Source organism: Taurulus bubalis, assembly GCF_910589615.1.
Source record: "Taurulus bubalis genome assembly, chromosome: 11".
Lineage (NCBI taxonomy): Eukaryota > Metazoa > Chordata > Actinopteri > Perciformes > Cottidae > Taurulus > Taurulus bubalis.
In genome coordinates, this window is record NC_136599.1 from 1,644,159 (window position 1) to 1,664,158 (window position 20,000).

At 40.8% G+C, this 20,000-nt stretch overlaps 1 protein-coding gene across 1 annotated transcript in view; it reads left to right on the forward strand.

Annotated features, from left to right (window-relative positions):
- The window catches only part of plxna3 (plexin A3), a gene marked incomplete at its 5' end in the record, with an annotated part of 65,819 nt that overhangs the window by 27,453 nt on the left and 18,366 nt on the right, over window positions 1-20,000 (forward strand). The window contains 7 exons of the mRNA XM_079226619.1: window positions 44-184; window positions 4,314-4,414; window positions 7,742-7,865; window positions 7,954-8,110; window positions 9,472-9,571; window positions 10,482-10,596; window positions 17,346-17,546. Of these exons, the coding sequence (XP_079082745.1) occupies window positions 44-184; window positions 4,314-4,414; window positions 7,742-7,865; window positions 7,954-8,110; window positions 9,472-9,571; window positions 10,482-10,596; window positions 17,346-17,546 (939 nt within the window). The remainder of the gene's footprint in view (window positions 1-43; window positions 185-4,313; window positions 4,415-7,741; window positions 7,866-7,953; window positions 8,111-9,471; window positions 9,572-10,481; window positions 10,597-17,345; window positions 17,547-20,000) is intronic.

The following is a 20,000-nucleotide window of genomic DNA, read 5'->3' on the forward strand; positions in this document are numbered from 1 at the left end:
TGTTAGCATCGAGCTAACGTGTTGCTCCCTCTTTGTGTTTCAGATCCGTGTGGATGGGATACCCCCGCCGGCCCAGAATGCTTTGCTGTATGAGACGGTGACGGTGACGGAGGGGAAGCCGATCCTCAGAGACATGGTGTTCAGTCCAGACCATCAATACATCTACCTGCTGAGTGACAGACAGGTACACACACACACACACACACACACACACACACACACACACACACACACACACACACACACAACCTGCTCAGTGACAGACAGGTACACACACACACACACAGTCCCCTGGTGATATAGTGATATAGTGATGTTACCAGCCCTCGTATGGATCATAGTCCCCTGGTGATATAGTTATGTTACCAGCCCTTGTATGGATCATAGTCCCCTGGTGATATAGTGATGTTACCAGCCCTTGTATGGATCATAGTCCCCTGGTGATATAGTGATGTTACCAGCCCTCGTATGGATCATAGTCCCCTGGTGATATAGTTATGTTACCAGCCCTTGTATGGATCATAGTCCCCTGGTGATATAGTGATGTTACCAGCCCTTGTATGGATCATAGTCCCCTGGTGATATAGTGATGTTACCAGCCCTCGTATGGATCATAGTCCCCTGGTGATATAGTTATGTTACCAGCCCTCGTATGGATCATAGTCCCCTGGTGATATAGTGATGTTACCAGCCCTCGTATGGATCATAGTCCCCTGGTGATATAGTTATGTTACCAGCCCTTGTATGGATCATAGTCCCCTGGTGATATAGTGATGTTACCAGCCCTTGTATGGATCATAGTCCCCTGGTGATATAGTGATGTTACCAGCCCTTGTATGGATCATAGTCCCCTGGTGATATAGTTATGTTACCAGCCCTCGTATGGATCATAGTCCCCTGGTGATATAGTTATGTTACCAGCCCTTGTATGGATCATAGTCCCCTGGTGATATAGTGATGTTACCAGCCCTTGTATGGATCATAGTCCCCTGGTGATATAGTGATGTTACCAGCCTTTGTATGGATCATAGTCCCCTGGTGATATAGTGATGTTACCAGCCCTTGTATGGATCATAGTCCCCTGGTGATATAGTGATGTTACCAGCCCTTGTATGGATCATATTCCCCTGGTGATATAGTTATGTTACCAGCCTTTGTATGGATCATAGTCCCCTGGTGATATAGTGATGTAGGTGTGTGTATCATCTGCGTAATGATAACACACGTTGTTGTTGTTCATAGTGTGAGCAGTGGCAGCATGTAGATGTGAACAGAAGAGGCCCCAGTATTGAACCTTGGGGAACACCACATGTCATCCTAGTCAGCTCTGATGTGTAATTAACTACCAACACAAAGTATTGTCCTTCTAGTAGGATTCAAACCCAGTTAAGTGCTGCGCCAGAGAGTCCTACCAGACTTCAGTCTGTCTAGTAGTGTGTCATGATCAACCGTGTCGAATGCAGCACTGAGATCCAGTAATACTAAGACTGAAGTTCTTTCACTGTCTGTGTTTAAGTGATGTCGTTGAAAACCTTAACAAGAGCAGTTTCAGTACTGCGGTGCTGACGAAAGACTGGAAGACATCACAACTGTTATTTTTTACTAGTACCTTTACTGTGTGGTACTAGTACCTTTACTGTGTGGTACTAGTACCTTTACTGTGTGGTTCTAGTACCTTTACTGTGTGGTTCTAGTACCTTTATTGTGTGGTACTAGTAACTTTACTGTGTGGTACTAGTACCTTTACTGTGTGGTTCTCGTACCTTTACTGTGGTACTAGTACCTTTACTGTGTGATTCTAGTACCTTTACTGTGGTACTAGTACCTTTACTGTGTGGTTCTCGTACCTTTACTGTGGTACTAGTACCTTTACTGTGTGGTTCTAGTACCTTTACTGTGGTACTAGTACCTTTACTGTGTGGTTCTAGTACCTTTACTGTGTGATTCTAGTACCTTTACTGTGGTACTAGTACCTTTACTGTGTGGTTCTAGTACCTTTACTGTGTGATTCTAGTAACTTACTGTTTTTTGTCAATGTTTATTTAAAAAGAGAAACGACGTCTTTAGGTCTAAGCGTTTGTCCTCCATGCTTCTTAGTGAAATGCATCATGGGTAATGTGCATGGGAAAAGAGAGATCCACAATAAGATGAGCTCGTTTTGTTTAGTTTTTTATATATTTGTATAAATAGTTTTTAGTTTCATGAAATATATATAAATTCATGTTTCTCAGGTGAATCACAAACTGTTAAAGCCGCGTCGTCATCAGAAGGTTCCCCGTGTTCCTTCACGCGTTCTGCTCTCCTCTGGGAGACGATGTATTCTCTGCAGCGACGCTTCGTTTAGCGGCTGCAGAGAATAAACGGCTGAGTGAGAACGGAAAGCGCAGAATCAGCTGTTTTGTGAATGAAGTCTGGCGGAAAGAAACAGCGTCACTGTCTCTTTAAGGAAAACCCCCGATAATGAGGTCAGAGAGGACTGGACTCCCCGTGTGTGTGTGTGTGTGTGTGTGTGTGTGTGTGTGTGTGTGTGTGTGTGTGTGTGTGTGTGTGTGTGTGTGAGAGACAATGAATGTATTCATGTGTGAAAGTCTGAATGAGACGGAGACGGACAGAGTGTCCACTGTGCTTCACTGTGTTTACTGTCTCCCTGCTGCAATGACCTCTCGGTAAAAGATACTACACACACACACACACACACACACACACACACACACACACACACACACACACACACACACACACAGACAGATTCACATACTGACTGACTGTCTGTAAAATCAAGACTAATGTGTTCCACACAGGCCTCAAGCTGTTACTGTCTGAGGAAAACCACCAAACCACACTGAGATAACACACACATGCACACACACACACACACACACACACACACACACACACACACACACACACACACACACACACACACACACATATGAGTAATATGGGACTTGCAATATGGCCATAAAAACAAATAATTAATTTCAAATCAATTAACATATTTGCTTCAATGATGATGAAGAGGCGATCTATTAAATGATATCTGATGTATTGAGTGTGTGTGTGTGTGTGTGTGTGTGTGTGTGTGTGTGTGTGTGTGTGTGTGTGTGTGTGTGTGTCCTCCTTTGTGCTGTGGAGCTCCTTTGTCTATTAAAGGTCACTCAGGATCCTCACTTCCAGGTTCATTCCTGTGTTTTGTGTTTAATACTTTAACGTGTTTAAAACACAGTGCCTGTCTCTTTAAGAGCCCAGTCTGCTCTGCACCTCTGCAGATAGGTGGGCGTGATTTATTCCAATGAGCCTGAATCTGATTGGCTCGTTGAATCACAGTCTAAAAATACAATGTTTGTTTCTTTGTGGGGGTTTTTCCTTCACACCTGGACGTGTGTTTTTGGGCAGATTGTTGTTGTGTTGACACGTTCTTTAACGCGTTGTTGAAAGAGTTCTTTAACGTGTTCTTTAACGAGTTCTTTAACGTGTTATTGAACAAGTTCTTTTACGTGTTCTTTAACGAGTTGTTGAACATGTTATTGAACGAGTTCTTTAACGTGTTATTGAACGAGTTCTTTAACGTGTTCTTTAACGAGTTCTTTTACGTGTTATTGAACGTGTTGTTGAATGTGTTCTTTAACGTGTTATTGAACGTGTTGTTGAATGTGTTCTTTAACGTGTTATTGAACGTGTTGTTGAATGTGTTCTTTAACGTGTTATTGAACGTGTTGTTGAATGTGTTCTTTAACGTGTTATTGAACGTGTTGTTGAATGTGTTCTTTAACGTGTTATTGAACGTGTTGTTGAATGTGTTCTTTAACGTGTTATTGAACGTGTTGTTGAATGTGTTCTTTAACGTGTTATTGAACGTGTTGTTGAATGTGTTCTTTAACGTGTTATTGAACGTGTTCTTTAACGAGTTCTTTAACGTGTAATTGAACGTGTTCTTTAACGTGTTCTTTAACGAGTTCTTTAACGTGTTATTGAATGTGTTCTTTAACGTGTTATTGAATGTGTTCTTTAACGTGTTATTAAAGGAGTTCTTTAACGTGTTATTGAACGTGTTTTTGAATGAGTTCTTTAACGTGTTATTGAACGTGTTATTGAACATGTTCTTGAATGAGGTCTTTAACGTGTTATTGAACGTGTTATTGAATGAGTTATTGAACGAGTTATTCAAGGTGTTGTTGAACGAGTTATTGAACATGTTATTGAACGTGTTATTCAACGTGTTATTGGACGAGTTATTCAACGTGTTGTTGAACGAGTTATTGAACATGTTATTCAACGTGTTATTCAACGTGTTATTCAACGTGTGTCCTCAGGTGAGCAGACTCCCAGTGGAGAGCTGTGAGCAGTACAGCAGCTGCTCCGGCTGTCTGGGCTCCGGAGACCCTCACTGTGGATGGTGCGTCCTCTTCAACAAGTAAGAACCGCTCTGAGCTGCTTGATTTTCAAAATAAAAGTCCTGCTCCTCTCGTGTATTATGTATCTTATCGTGTATATATACGATACACAACACAACATATATATATATGTATATATATATGTTGTGTTGTGTATCGTAAATCATGTATCATACATCGTGTATCGTATATTGTATATCATGTATCGTACATCGTGTATCACATATCCTATTGTATATCGTGTATCCTATCGTACATTGTTTATCGTACATCGTTTATCGTACATCGTGTATCGTACATTGTACATCGTACATCGTGTATCGTATATCCGATTGTACATCGTATATCCTATCGTATATCGTGTATCATACATCGTGTATCGTATATCGTGTATCATACATCGTATATCGTGTATCGTATATTGTGTATCATACATTGTGTATCGTATATTGTGTATCGTATATCGTGTATCATACATCGTATATCGTGTATCATACATCGTGTATCGTATATTGTGTATCGTATATTGTGTATCATTCATCGTATATCGTGTATCATACATCGTGTATCGTGTATCATACATCGTGTATCGTATATTGTGTATCGTATATTGTGTATCATTCATCGTATATTGTGTATCATTCATCGTATATTGTGTATCGTATATTGTGTATCATTCATCGTATATCGTGTATCATACATCGTGTATCGTATATATCGTGTATCATACATCGTATATCGTGTATCATACATCGTGTATCGTATATATCGTGTATCATACATCGTATATCGTATATTGTATATCATACATCGTATATCGTGTATCGTATAGTGTGTATCATACATCGTATACCGTGTATCATACATCGTGTATCGTATATATCGTGTATCATACATCGTATATCGTGTATCATACATCGTATATCGTGTATCGTATAGTGTGTATCATACATCGTATATCGTATATATCGTGTATCATTCATCGTATATCGTGTATATCGTGTATCATTCATCGTATATCGTATATATCGTGTATCATTCATCGTATATCGTATATATCGTGTATCATTCATCGTATATCGTGTATCATACATCGTGTATCGTATATATCGTGTATCATACATCGTATATCGTGTATCATACATCGTGTATCGTATATATCGTGTATCATACATCGTATATCGTATATTGTATATCATACATCGTATATCGTGTATCGTATAGTGTGTATCATACATCGTATACCGTGTATCATACATCGTGTATCGTATATATCGTGTATCATACATCGTATATCGTGTATCATACATCGTATATCGTGTATCGTATAGTGTGTATCATACATCGTATACCGTGTATCATACATCGTGTATCGTATATATCGTGTATCATACATCGTATATCGTATATTGTGTATCATACATCGTATATCGTGTATCGTATAGTGTGTATCATACATCGTATATCGTGTATCATACATCGTGTATCATATATTGTGTATCATACATCGTATATCGTGTATTGTATATTGTGTATCATACATCGTATATCGTGTATCGTATATTGTGTATCATATATCGTATATCGTGTATCGTATATTGTGTATCATACATCGTATATCGTGTATCATACATCGTGTATCGTATATATCGTGTATCATACATTGTATATCGTGTATCATACATCGTATATCGTGTATCATACATCGTATATCGTGTATCATATATTGTGTATCATACATCGTATATCGTGTATCGTATATCGTGTATCATACATCGTATATCGTGTATCGTATATTGTGTATCATACATCGTATATCGTGTATCGTATATTGTGTATCATACATCGTATATCGTGTATCGTATATTGTGTATCATACATCGTATATCGTGTATCGTATATTGTGTATCATGCATCGTATATCGTGTATCGTATATTGTGTATCATACATCGTATATCGTGTATCGTATATTGTGTATCATACATCGTATATCGTGTATCGTATATTGTGTATCATACATCGTATATCGTGTATCGTATATTGTGTATCATACATCGTATATCGTGTATCGTATATTGTGTATCATACATCGTATATCGTGTATCGTATATTGTGTATCATACATCGTATATCGTGTATCGTACATCGTGTATCATACATTGTGTATCGTATATCCTATCAAAATGTTCGGGAGTTAAAACGTTAAAAATGTAATTCAGACTAAAACCAGAAACACATTTCTGTCTGAACACAAAATGGAAATAGTTGTTCACTGTGGAAGAAAAGATGGAGAGAAGGTACAAAGAAAGTGTGTGTGTGTGTGTGTGTGTGTGTGTGTGTGTGTGTGTGTGTGTATGTGTGCCATTTATGGAAACGTTAATGATGCCTTATGGGAAAACACACACACACACAGTCATCAGAAGTGTTTGATGTTGAGTTTCCAGGCAGGTGGAGGAAGTTCCTCTATGGATTAACACCAATTAGCCTCCCCTTCAAAGTAAAAGCCCTGGACTACCAGTGTGTCAGATGTCTGTATGATCTGTTAATATATATATAATATCTAATCTAATCACACATATTGATTATAAAAACATGACTGTGCCTCATCTCAGACTGGAACCTTCTCACTGCAGACGTGTTTCTACTGTAGCTGATTTCAAATCTGGTCCTGAAAGGCATTCTGGGAGATGGAGGAAAGTTCAGTAGATGTAGGAAATCTGACAGGATTTAAAACAAATACAAAATAACAAATGATAATAATATGAAATGAATTAATACAATATCTGTTATTTATTTAAAATGTGAAAAAGTAATTTATTAAAAAATATATAAAATATATAGATTGACAAAATATATATGTAAATTATCACAACATTTAATTATAAAACATTTGAAAAATTTGAAAATATAAAAAATGCAATGACTTAACTAAATAATTGAATAATAAAAATGAATCTAAATAAATATAATGTTGTTTCCCTTTAAGACTCATAAGATCTTAACATGAAAACAGTTATGGATAAAATAATACAATACAAGCAATCATATCATGTAAAAGGAAGATATTTATAGTTTCTATTTAATATGCAGATGAACATGTGAGACTCTTTATTTCCTGCCGCTCTGCTTCCTCTTCCTCCTCTTCCTCCTCCTCCTCCTCCTCTCGTTCTCTTTCAGTCCATCTGTTGTTCATTAGAAGTAAACACATCATTACTGTGGAGCTGCATATGCTGTGTGTGTGTGTGTGTGTGTGTGTGTGTCTGTGTCTGTGTCTATATACACATATGTATATATTTATGTTTAGAAGTACAGAAACAACCCTTTGCTTGACCTTTGCCCCCTGCAGGTGTTCCAGACAGGAGGCCTGTGAGAAGTGGGAGGAGCCTCAGCACTTCAACACCCGGCTGGACCAATGCGTCGACATCTCCGTTACCCCGAGCAACATGTCAGTCACCTCCCCGGCTACACAGGTACACACCTGATGGTGATGAAGATGAAGATGATGATGCACACACACCTGGCTCAGGTGTGACTCTCTCTCTCTCTCTCTCTCTCTAGTTGACCATCCGGGTGCAGAACGTGCCGGCGCTGTCGGGGGGCGTGGCCTGTGTGTTTGAGGACCTGAGTGAAACCACCGGAGACGTGCAGGCCAAAGGTCACGTGACCTGTATGTCTCCTTCACTGAGGGAGCTGCCCACACACACTCAGTCCTATGGTGAGACACACACACACACACACACCCACTCAGTCCTATGGTGAGACACACACACACACACACACCCACTCAGTCCTATGGTGAGACACACACACACACACACTTAGTCCTATGGTGAGACACACACACACACACTCAGTCCTATGGTGAGACACACACACACACACACACTCAGTCCTATGGTGAGACACACACACTTAGTCCTATGGTGAGACACACACACACACACTCAGTCCTATGGTGAGACACACACACTCAGTCCTATGGTGAGACACACACACACACACACTTAGTCCTATGGTGAGACACACACACACACACTCAGTCCTATGGTGAGACACACACACACACACACACTCAGTCCTATGGTGAGACACACACACTTAGTCCTATGGTGAGACACACACACACACACTCAGTCCTATGGTGAGACACACACACTCAGTCCTATGGTGAGACACACACACACACACACACACTCAGTCCTATGGTGAGACACACACACACTTAGTCCTATGGTGAGACACACACACACACACACACACACTCAGTCCTATGGTGAGACACACACACACACACACACCCACTCAGTCCTATGGTGAGACACACACACTCAGTCCTATGGTGAGACACACACACACACACACACACTCAGTCCTATGGTGAGACACACACACACTTAGTCCTATGGTGAGACACACACACACACACACACACACTCAGTCCTATGGTGAGACACACACACACACACACACCCACTCAGTCCTATGGTGAGACACACACACACACACTCAGTCCTATGGTGAGACACACACACACACACTCAGTCCTATGGTGAGACACACACACTTAGTCCTATGGTGAGACACACACACTCAGTCCTATGGTGAGACACACACACTCAGTCCTATGGTGAGACACACACACACACACTTAGTCCTATTGTGAGACACACACACACACTCAGTCCTATGGTGAGACACACACACACACACACACTCAGTCCTATGGTGAGACACACACACACTTAGTCCTATGGTGAGACACACACACACACACACACACACTCAGTCCTATGATGAGACACACACACTCAGTCCTATGGTGAGACACACACACACACACACACTCAGTCCTATGGTGAGACACACACACACTCAGTCCTATGGTGAGACACACACACTCAGTCCTATGGTGAGACACACACACTCAGTCCTATGGTGAGACACACACACACTCAGTCCTATGGTGAGACACACACACTCAGTCCTATGGTGAGACACACACACTCAGTCCTATGGTGAGACACACACACACACACACACACACTCACACCCCGTGTCATGTCTCATGTGTTTCAGGAGAGAAGCGTGTCGTGCAGCTCAGTCTTCGCTCCATTGAGACGGGACTTCAGTTCATCAGCACGGACTTCCTGTTCTACAACTGCTCTGTGCTCGCCTCGTAAGTCTGCTCTGTCTCCTAGGCCGTCTCCTAGGCTGCCTCCTAGGCTGTCTCCTAGGCTGTCTCCTACGCTGCCTCCTAGGCTGCCTCCTACGCTGTCTCCTCCTCTCGCCTCCTACTCTGCCTCCTACGCTGTCTCTTACGCTGCCTCCTACGCTGTCTCCTACACTGTGTCCTCCTCTCGCCTCCTACGCTGTCTCCTACACTGTCTCCTCCTGCTCGCCTCCTACGCTCCTCCTTTCCGCTCCTCTCCTTGTCACCTCTCCCCTTGTCTTACTTCCTCTCCTCTCTCCTGGTCTCCTCTCCTTGTTTCCTCTCCTTGTTTCCTCTCCTCTCTCCTGGTCTCCTCTCCTTGTTTCCTCTGCTCTCTCCTTGTTTCCTTTCCTTGTTTCCTCTCCCCTTGGGGCAGCAGTTTTACGGGGGAACATAATCTGTGTGGCAGGCTCGCTGGTTGCCATGGTAACAGCAGCTCTGAACATTGGACACACACACACAGACACACACACACACAAACACACACACACACACACACACAGCTCCAGTAGGAACCAATGGAACAGGAAGTCAAACGGTATTACGAGACTTTAATATAAATGTGGAAGAAAAACAGTGTTGAAGAAAAGTAATAACTCTCTCGCTCCCTCCCTCTCTCTCCCCTTTCTCTCTCTCCCTCTCCCCTCTCTCTCTCCCTCCCCCCTCCCTCTCTCTCCCCTCTCTCTCTCTCCCTTTCTCCTCTCTCTCCCTCCCCCCCTCCCTCTCTCTCGCTCCCTCCCTCTCTCTCCCCTCTCTACCTCTCCCCTCTCTCTCTCCCCCCCCCCCCTCCCTCTCCCTCTCCCCCCCCCCCTTCTCTCTCCCCCCCCCCTCTCCCTCCCCCCCTCCTTCTCTCCCCCCCTCCCTCTCTCTCTCTCAGGTGTACTTCCTGTGTCAGCAGTGTGTTTCCGTGTCATTGGTGTAAATATCGTCACATCTGCACCAACAACCTGCAGGACTGTTCCTTCCAGGAGGGACGAGTCAGCAGCATGGAGGTACACACACACACACACACAGAGACACACACACACACACACACACAGACACACACACACACACACACACACACACACACAGAGACACACACACACACACACACACGCACACAGAGACACACACACACACGCACACAGAGACACACAGACACACACACACACACACACACACACACACACACACACACACACACACACACACACACACAGAGACCTTATCTTCCATACAACCTTATCTTCCACACCACCTTATCTTCCATACAACCTTATCTTCCACACCACCTTATCTTCCATACACCTTATCTTCAACACCACCTTATCTTCCATACCACCTTATCTTCAACACCACCTTATCTTCAACACCACCTTATCTTCCACATCACCTTATTTTCCATACCACCTTATCTTCAACACCACCTTATCTTCCACACCACCTTATCTTCCATACCACCTTATCTTCCATACCACCTTATCTTCAACACCACCTTATCTTCAACGCCACCTTATCTTCCACACCACCTTATCTTCCATACCACCTTATCTTTAACACCACCTTATCTTCCATACAACCTTATCTTCAACACCACCTTATCTTCCATACCACCTTATCTTCAACACCACCTTATCTTCCATACCACCTTACCTTACACACCACCTTATCTTCCATACCACCTTATCTTACACACCACCTTATCTTACATACCACCTTATCTTCCACACCACCTTATCTTACATACCACAGTATCTTCCACACCACCTTATCTTACATACCATTTATCTTCCACACCACCTTATCTTACATACCACAGTATCTTCCAAACCACCTTATCTTACATACCACCTTATCTTCCACACCACCTTATCTTACATACCACAGTATCTTCCATACCTTATCTTCCATACCTTATCTTCCACACCACCTTATCTTCCATACCCCCTTATCTTTACTCAGTGGTGTGGTGTTGTAAACAGTAAAACCCTCATTAAGTCATTGAGGTGATCACATGGTTCTTAACAGAACTATCAGCTGTTCGTACCTCGTTAGCGAGCAGCGTCGGCTCGTTTGGGCGTCTGCTGACGTGATTGGTGCTCGGTGTCGTTGCAGGGTGACAGTAACAACCTCTGATTGGCTAATTGGTTAATGCAAGATGAATAGCCACTTAATTGACATGAAAGCACCCAATCACAGCAATTAATGTTGATTACCAGGCAATTAGAGAGAGAGAGAGAGAGACAGAGACAGAGACAAACAGAAAGAGGGAGGGTTTTTCAGAATAAAAGTCTCTGAACCAGAGATGTTACAATGTGATTGTCTGAGTTAGAGGGGCGGGGCTTAGGGTACGTGAACTGCAGCTGTCATACAAATACATCATAATACTGGCGTTAGTGTGTATTTATGGCCTATCAATCAAAATGTATAATGATAATAATAACTTATTCATTCTTCACCATCCACTTGTACTAGTGCTACTTCTTCTACTTCTTCTACTACTTCTTCTTCTACTAGTACTACTTCTTCTACTAGTACTACTTCTTCTACTACTTCTACTACTTCTTCTTCTACTAGTACTACTTCTTCTTCTACGTCTTCTTCTTCTTCTTCTACTAGTACTACTTCTTCTACTACTTCTTCTTCTACTAGTACTACTTCTTCTACTAGTACTACTTCTTCTACTTCTTCTTCTTCTACTAGTACTACTTCTTCTACTAGTACTACTTCTTCTACTTCTTCTTCTTCTACTAGTACTACTTCTTCTACTTCTTCTACTACTTCTTCTTCTACTAGTACTACTTCTTCTACTAGTACTACTTCTTCTACTACTTCTTCTTCTACTAGTACTACTTCTTCTACTACTTCTGCTTCTACTAGTACTACTTCTTCTACTAGTACTACTTCTTCTACTAGTACTACTTATTCTACTACTTCTTCTTCTACTAGTACTACTTCTTCTACTAGTACTACTTCTTCTACTACTTCTTCTTCTATTAGTACTACTTCTTCTACTAGTACTACTTCTTCTACTACTTCTTCTTCTACTAGTACTACTTCTTCTACTAGTACTACTTCTTCTACTACTTCTTCTTCTACTAGTACTACTTTTTCTACTAGTACTACTTCTTCTACTTCTTCTACTACTTCTTCTTCTACTAGTACTACTTCTTCTACTTCTTCTACTACTTCTTCTTCTACTTCTTCTACTACTTCTTCTTCTTCTACTACTTCTTCTTCTACTAGTACTACTTCTTCTACTTCTTCTACTACTTCTTCTTCTACTAGTACTTCTTCTTCTACTACTTCTTCTTCTACTAGTACTTCTTCTTCTACTACTTCTTCTTCTACTAGTACTACTTATTCTACTACTTCTTCTTCTACTAGTATTACTTCTTCTACTAGTACTACTTCTTCTACTACTTCTTCTTCTACTAGTACTACTTCTTCTACTACTTCTTCTTCTACTAGTACTACTTCTTCTACTAGTACTACTTATTCTACTACTTCTTCTTCTACTAGTACTACTTCTTCTACTAGTACTACTTCTTCTACTACTTCTTCTTCTACTAGTACTACTTCTTCTACTAGTACTACTTCTTCTACTACTTCTTCTTCTACTAGTACTACTTATTCTACTACTTCTTCTTCTACTAGTATTACTTCTTCTACTAGTACTACTTCTTCTACTACTTCTTCTTCTACTAGTACTACTTCTTCTACTACTTCTTCTTCTACTAGTACTACTTCTTCTACTAGTACTACTTCTTCTACTACTTCTTCTTCTACTAGTACTACTTCTTCTACTACTTCTTCTTCTACTAGTACTACTTCTTCTACTAGTACTTCTTCTTCTACTACTTCTTCTTCTACTAGTACTACTTATTCTACTACTTCTTCTTCTACTAGTATTACTTCTTCTACTAGTACTACTTCTTCTACTACTTCTTCTTCTACTAGTACTACTTCTTCTACTACTTCTTCTTCTACTAGTACTACTTCTTCTACTAGTACTTCTTCTTCTACTACTTCTTCTTCTACTAGTACTACTTATTCTACTACTTCTTCTTCTACTAGTATTACTTCTTCTACTAGTACTACTTCTTCTACTACTTCTTCTTCTACTAGTACTACTTCTTCTACTACTTCTTCTTCTACTAGTACTACTTCTTCTACTAGTACTACTTCTTCTACTACTTCTTCTTCTACTAGTACTACTTCTTCTACTACTTCTTCTTCTACTACTACTTCTTCTTCTACTAGTGCTACTTCTTCTACTAGTACTACTTATTCTACTACTACTTCTTCTACTAGTACTACTTCTTCTACTAGTACTACTTATTCTACTACTTCTTCTACTAGTACTACTTCTTCTACTAGTACTACTTCTTCTACTACTTCTTCTTCTACTAGTACTACTTATTCTACTACTTCTTCTTCTACTAGTATTACTTCTTCTACTAGTACTACTTCTTCTACTACTTCTTCTTCTACTAGTACTACTTCTTCTACTAGTACTACTTCTTCTACTAGTACTTCTTCTTCTACTAGTACTACTTCTTCTACTACTTCTTCTTCTACTAGTACTACTTCTTCTACTACTTCTTCTTCTACTAGTACTACTTCTTCTACTAGTACTACTTCTTCTACTAGTACTACTTCTTCTACTACTTCTTCTTCTACTAGTACTACTTCTTCTACTAGTACTACTTCTTCTACTACTTCTTCTTCTACTAGTACTACTTATTCTACTACTTCTTCTTCTACTAGTATTACTTATTCTACTAGTACTACTTCTTCTACTACTTCTTCTTCTACTAGTACTACTTCTTCTACTACTTCTTCTTCTACTAGTACTACTTCTTCTACTAGTACTACTTCTTCTACTACTTCTTCTTCTACTAGTACTACTTCTTCTACTACTTCTTCTTCTACTAGTACTACTTCTTCTACTAGTACTACTTCTTCTACTACTTCTTCTTCTACTAGTACTACTTCTTCTACTAGTACTACTTGTTCTACTACTTCTTCTTCTACTAGTACTACTTCTTCTACTAGTACTACTTATTCTACTACTTCTTCTTCTACTAGTACTACTTCTTCTACTAGTACTACTTATTCTACTACTTCTTCTTCTACTAGTACTACTTCTTCTACTAGTACTACTTCTTCTACTACTTCTTCTTCTACTAGTACTACTTATTCTACTACTTCTTCTTCTACTAGTATTACTTCTTCTACTAGTACTACTTCTTCTACTACTTCTTCTTCTACTAGTACTACTTCTTCTACTAGTACTACTTCTTCTACTACTTCTTCTTCTACTAGTACTACTTCTTCTACTACTTCTTCTTCTACTAGTACTACTTCTTCTACTAGTACTACTTATTCTACTACTTCTTCTACTAGTACTACTTCTTCTACTAGTACTACTTCTTCTACTACTTCTTCTTCTACTAGTACTACTTCTTCTACTAGTACTACTTCTTCTACTACTTCTTCTTCTACTAGTACTACTTATTCTACTACTTCTTCCTCTACTAGTATTACTTATTCTACTAGTACTACTTCTTCTACTACTTCTTTTTCTACTAGTACTACTTCTTCTACTAGTACTACTTCTTCTACTACTTCTTCTTCTACTAGTACTACTTCTTCTACTACTTCTTCTTCTACTAGTACTACTTCTTCTACTAGTACTACTTCTTCTACTACTTCTTCTTCTACTAGTACTACTTCTTCTACTAGTACTACTTGTTCTACTACTTCTTCTTCTACTAGTACTACTTCTTCTACTAGTACTACTTATTCTACTACTTCTTCTTCTACTAGTACTACTTCTTCTACTAGTACTACTTCTTCTACTAGTACTACTTATTCTACTACTTCTTCTTCTACTAGTACTACTTCTTCTACTAGTACTACTTCTTCTACTACTTCTTCTTCTACTAGTACTACTTATTCTACTACTTCTTCTTCTACTAGTATTACTTCTTCTACTAGTACTACTTCTTCTACTACTTCTTCTTTTACTAGTACTACTTCTTCTACTACTTCTTCTTCTACTAGTACTACTTCTTCTACTAGTACTACTTCTTCTACTACTTCTTCTTCTACTAGTACTACTTCTTCTACTACTTCTTCTTCTACTAGTACTACTTCTTCTACTAGTACTACTTATTCTACTACTTCTTCTACTAGTACTACTTCTTCTACTAGTACTACTTCTTCTACTACTTCTTCTTCTACTTCTTCTTCTTGTGTATTGTCACTGAGTTTCTCTGTAACAGCTGATCTGTTTGCTAAAGAGACTCAAAGCCACAGTTGGTCTTTATCCAAAACACACACACCGTCACTCACACACACCGTCACACACACACACACACACACACTGTCACACACACACACCATCAATCACACACACCGTCACACACACACACCGTCACTCGCACACACCGTCGCACACACCGTCACACACACACACACACCGTCACTCACACACACAAACACACACACCGTCACACACACTGTCACACATACACTGTCTCACACACACACACACACACCGTGTCACGGTCTCCACATGTCGCCGCTGGCGTCCACTGAGCTCTCGTCCACTTCCTGTGGAGCTAATGGTCTTCCTGTCAGTCACAAGGCAATTAATGACCGTGGCGACGCTCATTAATAAAGGTTTCAGCCCACTGAGAGAGTGTGTGTGTGTGTGTGTGTGTGTGTGTGTGTGTGTGTGTGTGTGTGTGTGTGTGTGTGTGTTTCAGTAGCCTCAGGAAGTTCCAAAGCTTGGGTCTGTCACCAGCTGTCCATTACTGAACACACACACACACACACACACACACACACACACACACACACACACACACACACACACTTCTGTCGGTTGTGTGTGTGTGTGTGTGTGTGTGTGTGTGTGTGTCAGTGAGACCAAATACACTCGGGCTGTTTTCAATACATATCTATATTATATTCTAAACAATCCACATTAATAGTATTATTCCCAATCATCAATATCTGTTCTATTAAACTGTATATGTTATTCTCTTATTCATAATTTTTTTTCAAACCCTCATTAATAATTTAATAAACTCTCCAACACTCAAACCACAGGTTCCCAAATTGATTGACGGGTCAGTTAATACGACGGCAGAAACAGAATGAAAGGGTTATTAATAATTTCGGATGTGGCTGCAGTTAAAGCTTCTCTAATCAATAATGGATTCTAATAACATAAAAAAGTCAGTGTCTCACTTCTATGCCGATGACATCATCCTCTATGCCATCGTCTCACGCAGTGTCACTTTATTTACTTATTATATATATATTCTCCAGATCTCTTTTAGTTTTTTTATAGAGGACCACAGCTGACGTTATGATAAATAACTGAACATAAAATAAAGAATGAAATGTAGAAATAAAAGCTGCAAATCAAATGAATTTCAAAAAAAAAAAAAAATATATATATATATATATATATATATATATATATACACACGTATTTATTCAACAAATAACTAATATGTTTCATTATTATCAATGAATGTTATTTATGTATTATGAATATATATTTATTATGTAGTCCTCCATATTTTTATTTTTTTAATGTATGTATTGATAATAAGCATCTTTAGTCCTCCATAAGCTCCTCTAACATACTGAGCTAAAACACGATTGAGGATGAACTCTGTGTGTGCGGTGATGTCATAGTGATGTCATAGTGATGTCATCGTTACCCCTCCCCCTGCAGGGCTGCCCTCAGATCCTGCCCACCTCTGACATCCTGGTCCCGGCGGGTCTGGTGCGGCCCATCACGCTGCGGGCCCGCAACCTGCCGCAGCCGCAGTCGGGCCAGAAGAACTACGAGTGTGTGTTCAGCATCCAGGGGAAGGTGCAGCGCATCCCGGCCGTCCGCTTCAACTCGTCCTGCATCCAGTGCCAGAACACCTCGGTGAGGCACTGCACTACCCAGCATGCACCGCTACACTGCCCAGCATGCACCGCGGGGCCGCAGCTAGCATGGCGTTAGCTTGATGCTTCATTTTAGCTGTCAACATCTTTTTTTTGCAACCAGTGAACAGGAAGTGACTCTGTACTTCAAAGGGTACACACATACAGAGACACATACAGAGACACACACAGACACATACAGAGACACATACAGAGACACACACACAGACACATACAGAGACACATACAGAGACACACACACAGACACATACAGAGACACAGACAGAGACACACACACAGACACATACAGAGACACATACAGAGACACACACACAGACACATACAGAGACACATACAGAGACACACAGAGACACATACAGAGACACACACACAGACACATGCAGAGACACATGCAGAGACACATACAGACACACACAGAGACACACACAGAGACACACACACAGACACATACAGAGACACATGCAGAGACACACACAGAGACACATACAGAGACACACACAGAGACACATACAGAGACACATACAGAGACACATACAGAGACACACACAGACACATACAGAGACACATACAGAGACACACACACAGACACATACAGAGACACATACAGAGACACACACACAGACACATACAGAGACACATACAGAGACACACACACAGACACATACAGAGACACACACACAGACACATACAGAGACACATACAGAGACACACACACAGACACATGCAGAGACACATACAGACACACACAGAGACACATACAGAGACACACACACAGACACATGCAGAGACACATGCAGAGACACATACAGACACACACAGAGACACACACAGAGACACACACACAGACACATACAGAGACACATGCAGAGACACACACAGAGACACATACAGAGACACACACAGAGACACATGCAGAGACACACACAGAGACACACACAGAGACACATACAGAGACACACACAGAGACACATACAGAGACACACACAGAGACACATACAGAGACACATACAGAGACACATGCAGAGACACACACAGAGACACATACAGAGACACATACAGAGACACACACAGAGACACATACAGAGACACATACAGAGACACATGCAGAGACACACACAGAGACACATACAGAGACACATACAGAGACACACACACAGACACATGCAGAGACACATACAGAGACACATACAGAGACACACACAGAGACACATACAGAGACACATACAGAGACACACACAGAGACACATACAGAGACACATACAGAGACACACACACAGACACATGCAGAGACACATACACACACACACAGAGACACATACAGAGACACATACACACACACAGAGACACATACACACACACACACAGAGACACATACAGAGACACATACACACACACACACACAGACACATACAGAGACACATACACACACACACAGAGACACAGACAGAGACACATACACACACACAGAGACACATACACACACACAGAGACACATACACACACACACACACAGACACACACAGAGACACATACACACATACATACAGAGACACACACACAGACACATGCAGAGACACATGCAGAGACACATACAGACACACACAGAGACACACACAGAGACACACACACAGACACATACAGAGACACATACAGAGACACATGCAGAGACACACACAGAGACACATACAGAGACACACACACAGACACATGCAGAGACACATACACACACACACAGAGACACATACAGAGACACATACACACACACACAGACACATACACACACACACACAGAGACACATACAGAGACACATACACACACACAGAGACACATACAGAGACACATACACACACACAGAGACACATACAGAGACACATACACACACACACAGAGACACATACAGAGACACATACACACACACAGAGACACATACACACACACACACAGAGACACATACAGAGACACATACACACACACACAGAGACACATACAGAGACACATGCAGAGACACACACAGAGACACATACAGAGACACACACACAGACACATGCAGAGACACACACAGAGACACATACAGAGACACACACACAGACACATGCAGAGACACATACACACACACACAGAGACACATACAGAGACACATACACACACACAGAGACACATACACACACACACACACACACACAGAGACACATACAGAGACACATACACACACACACAGAGACACATACAGAGACACATACACACACACAGAGACACATACAGAGACACATACACACACACACAGAGACACATACAGAGACACATACACACACACAGAGACACATACAGAGACACATACACACACACAGAGACACATACACACACACACACACACACAGAGACACATACAGAGACACATACACACACACACAGAGACACATACACACACACACA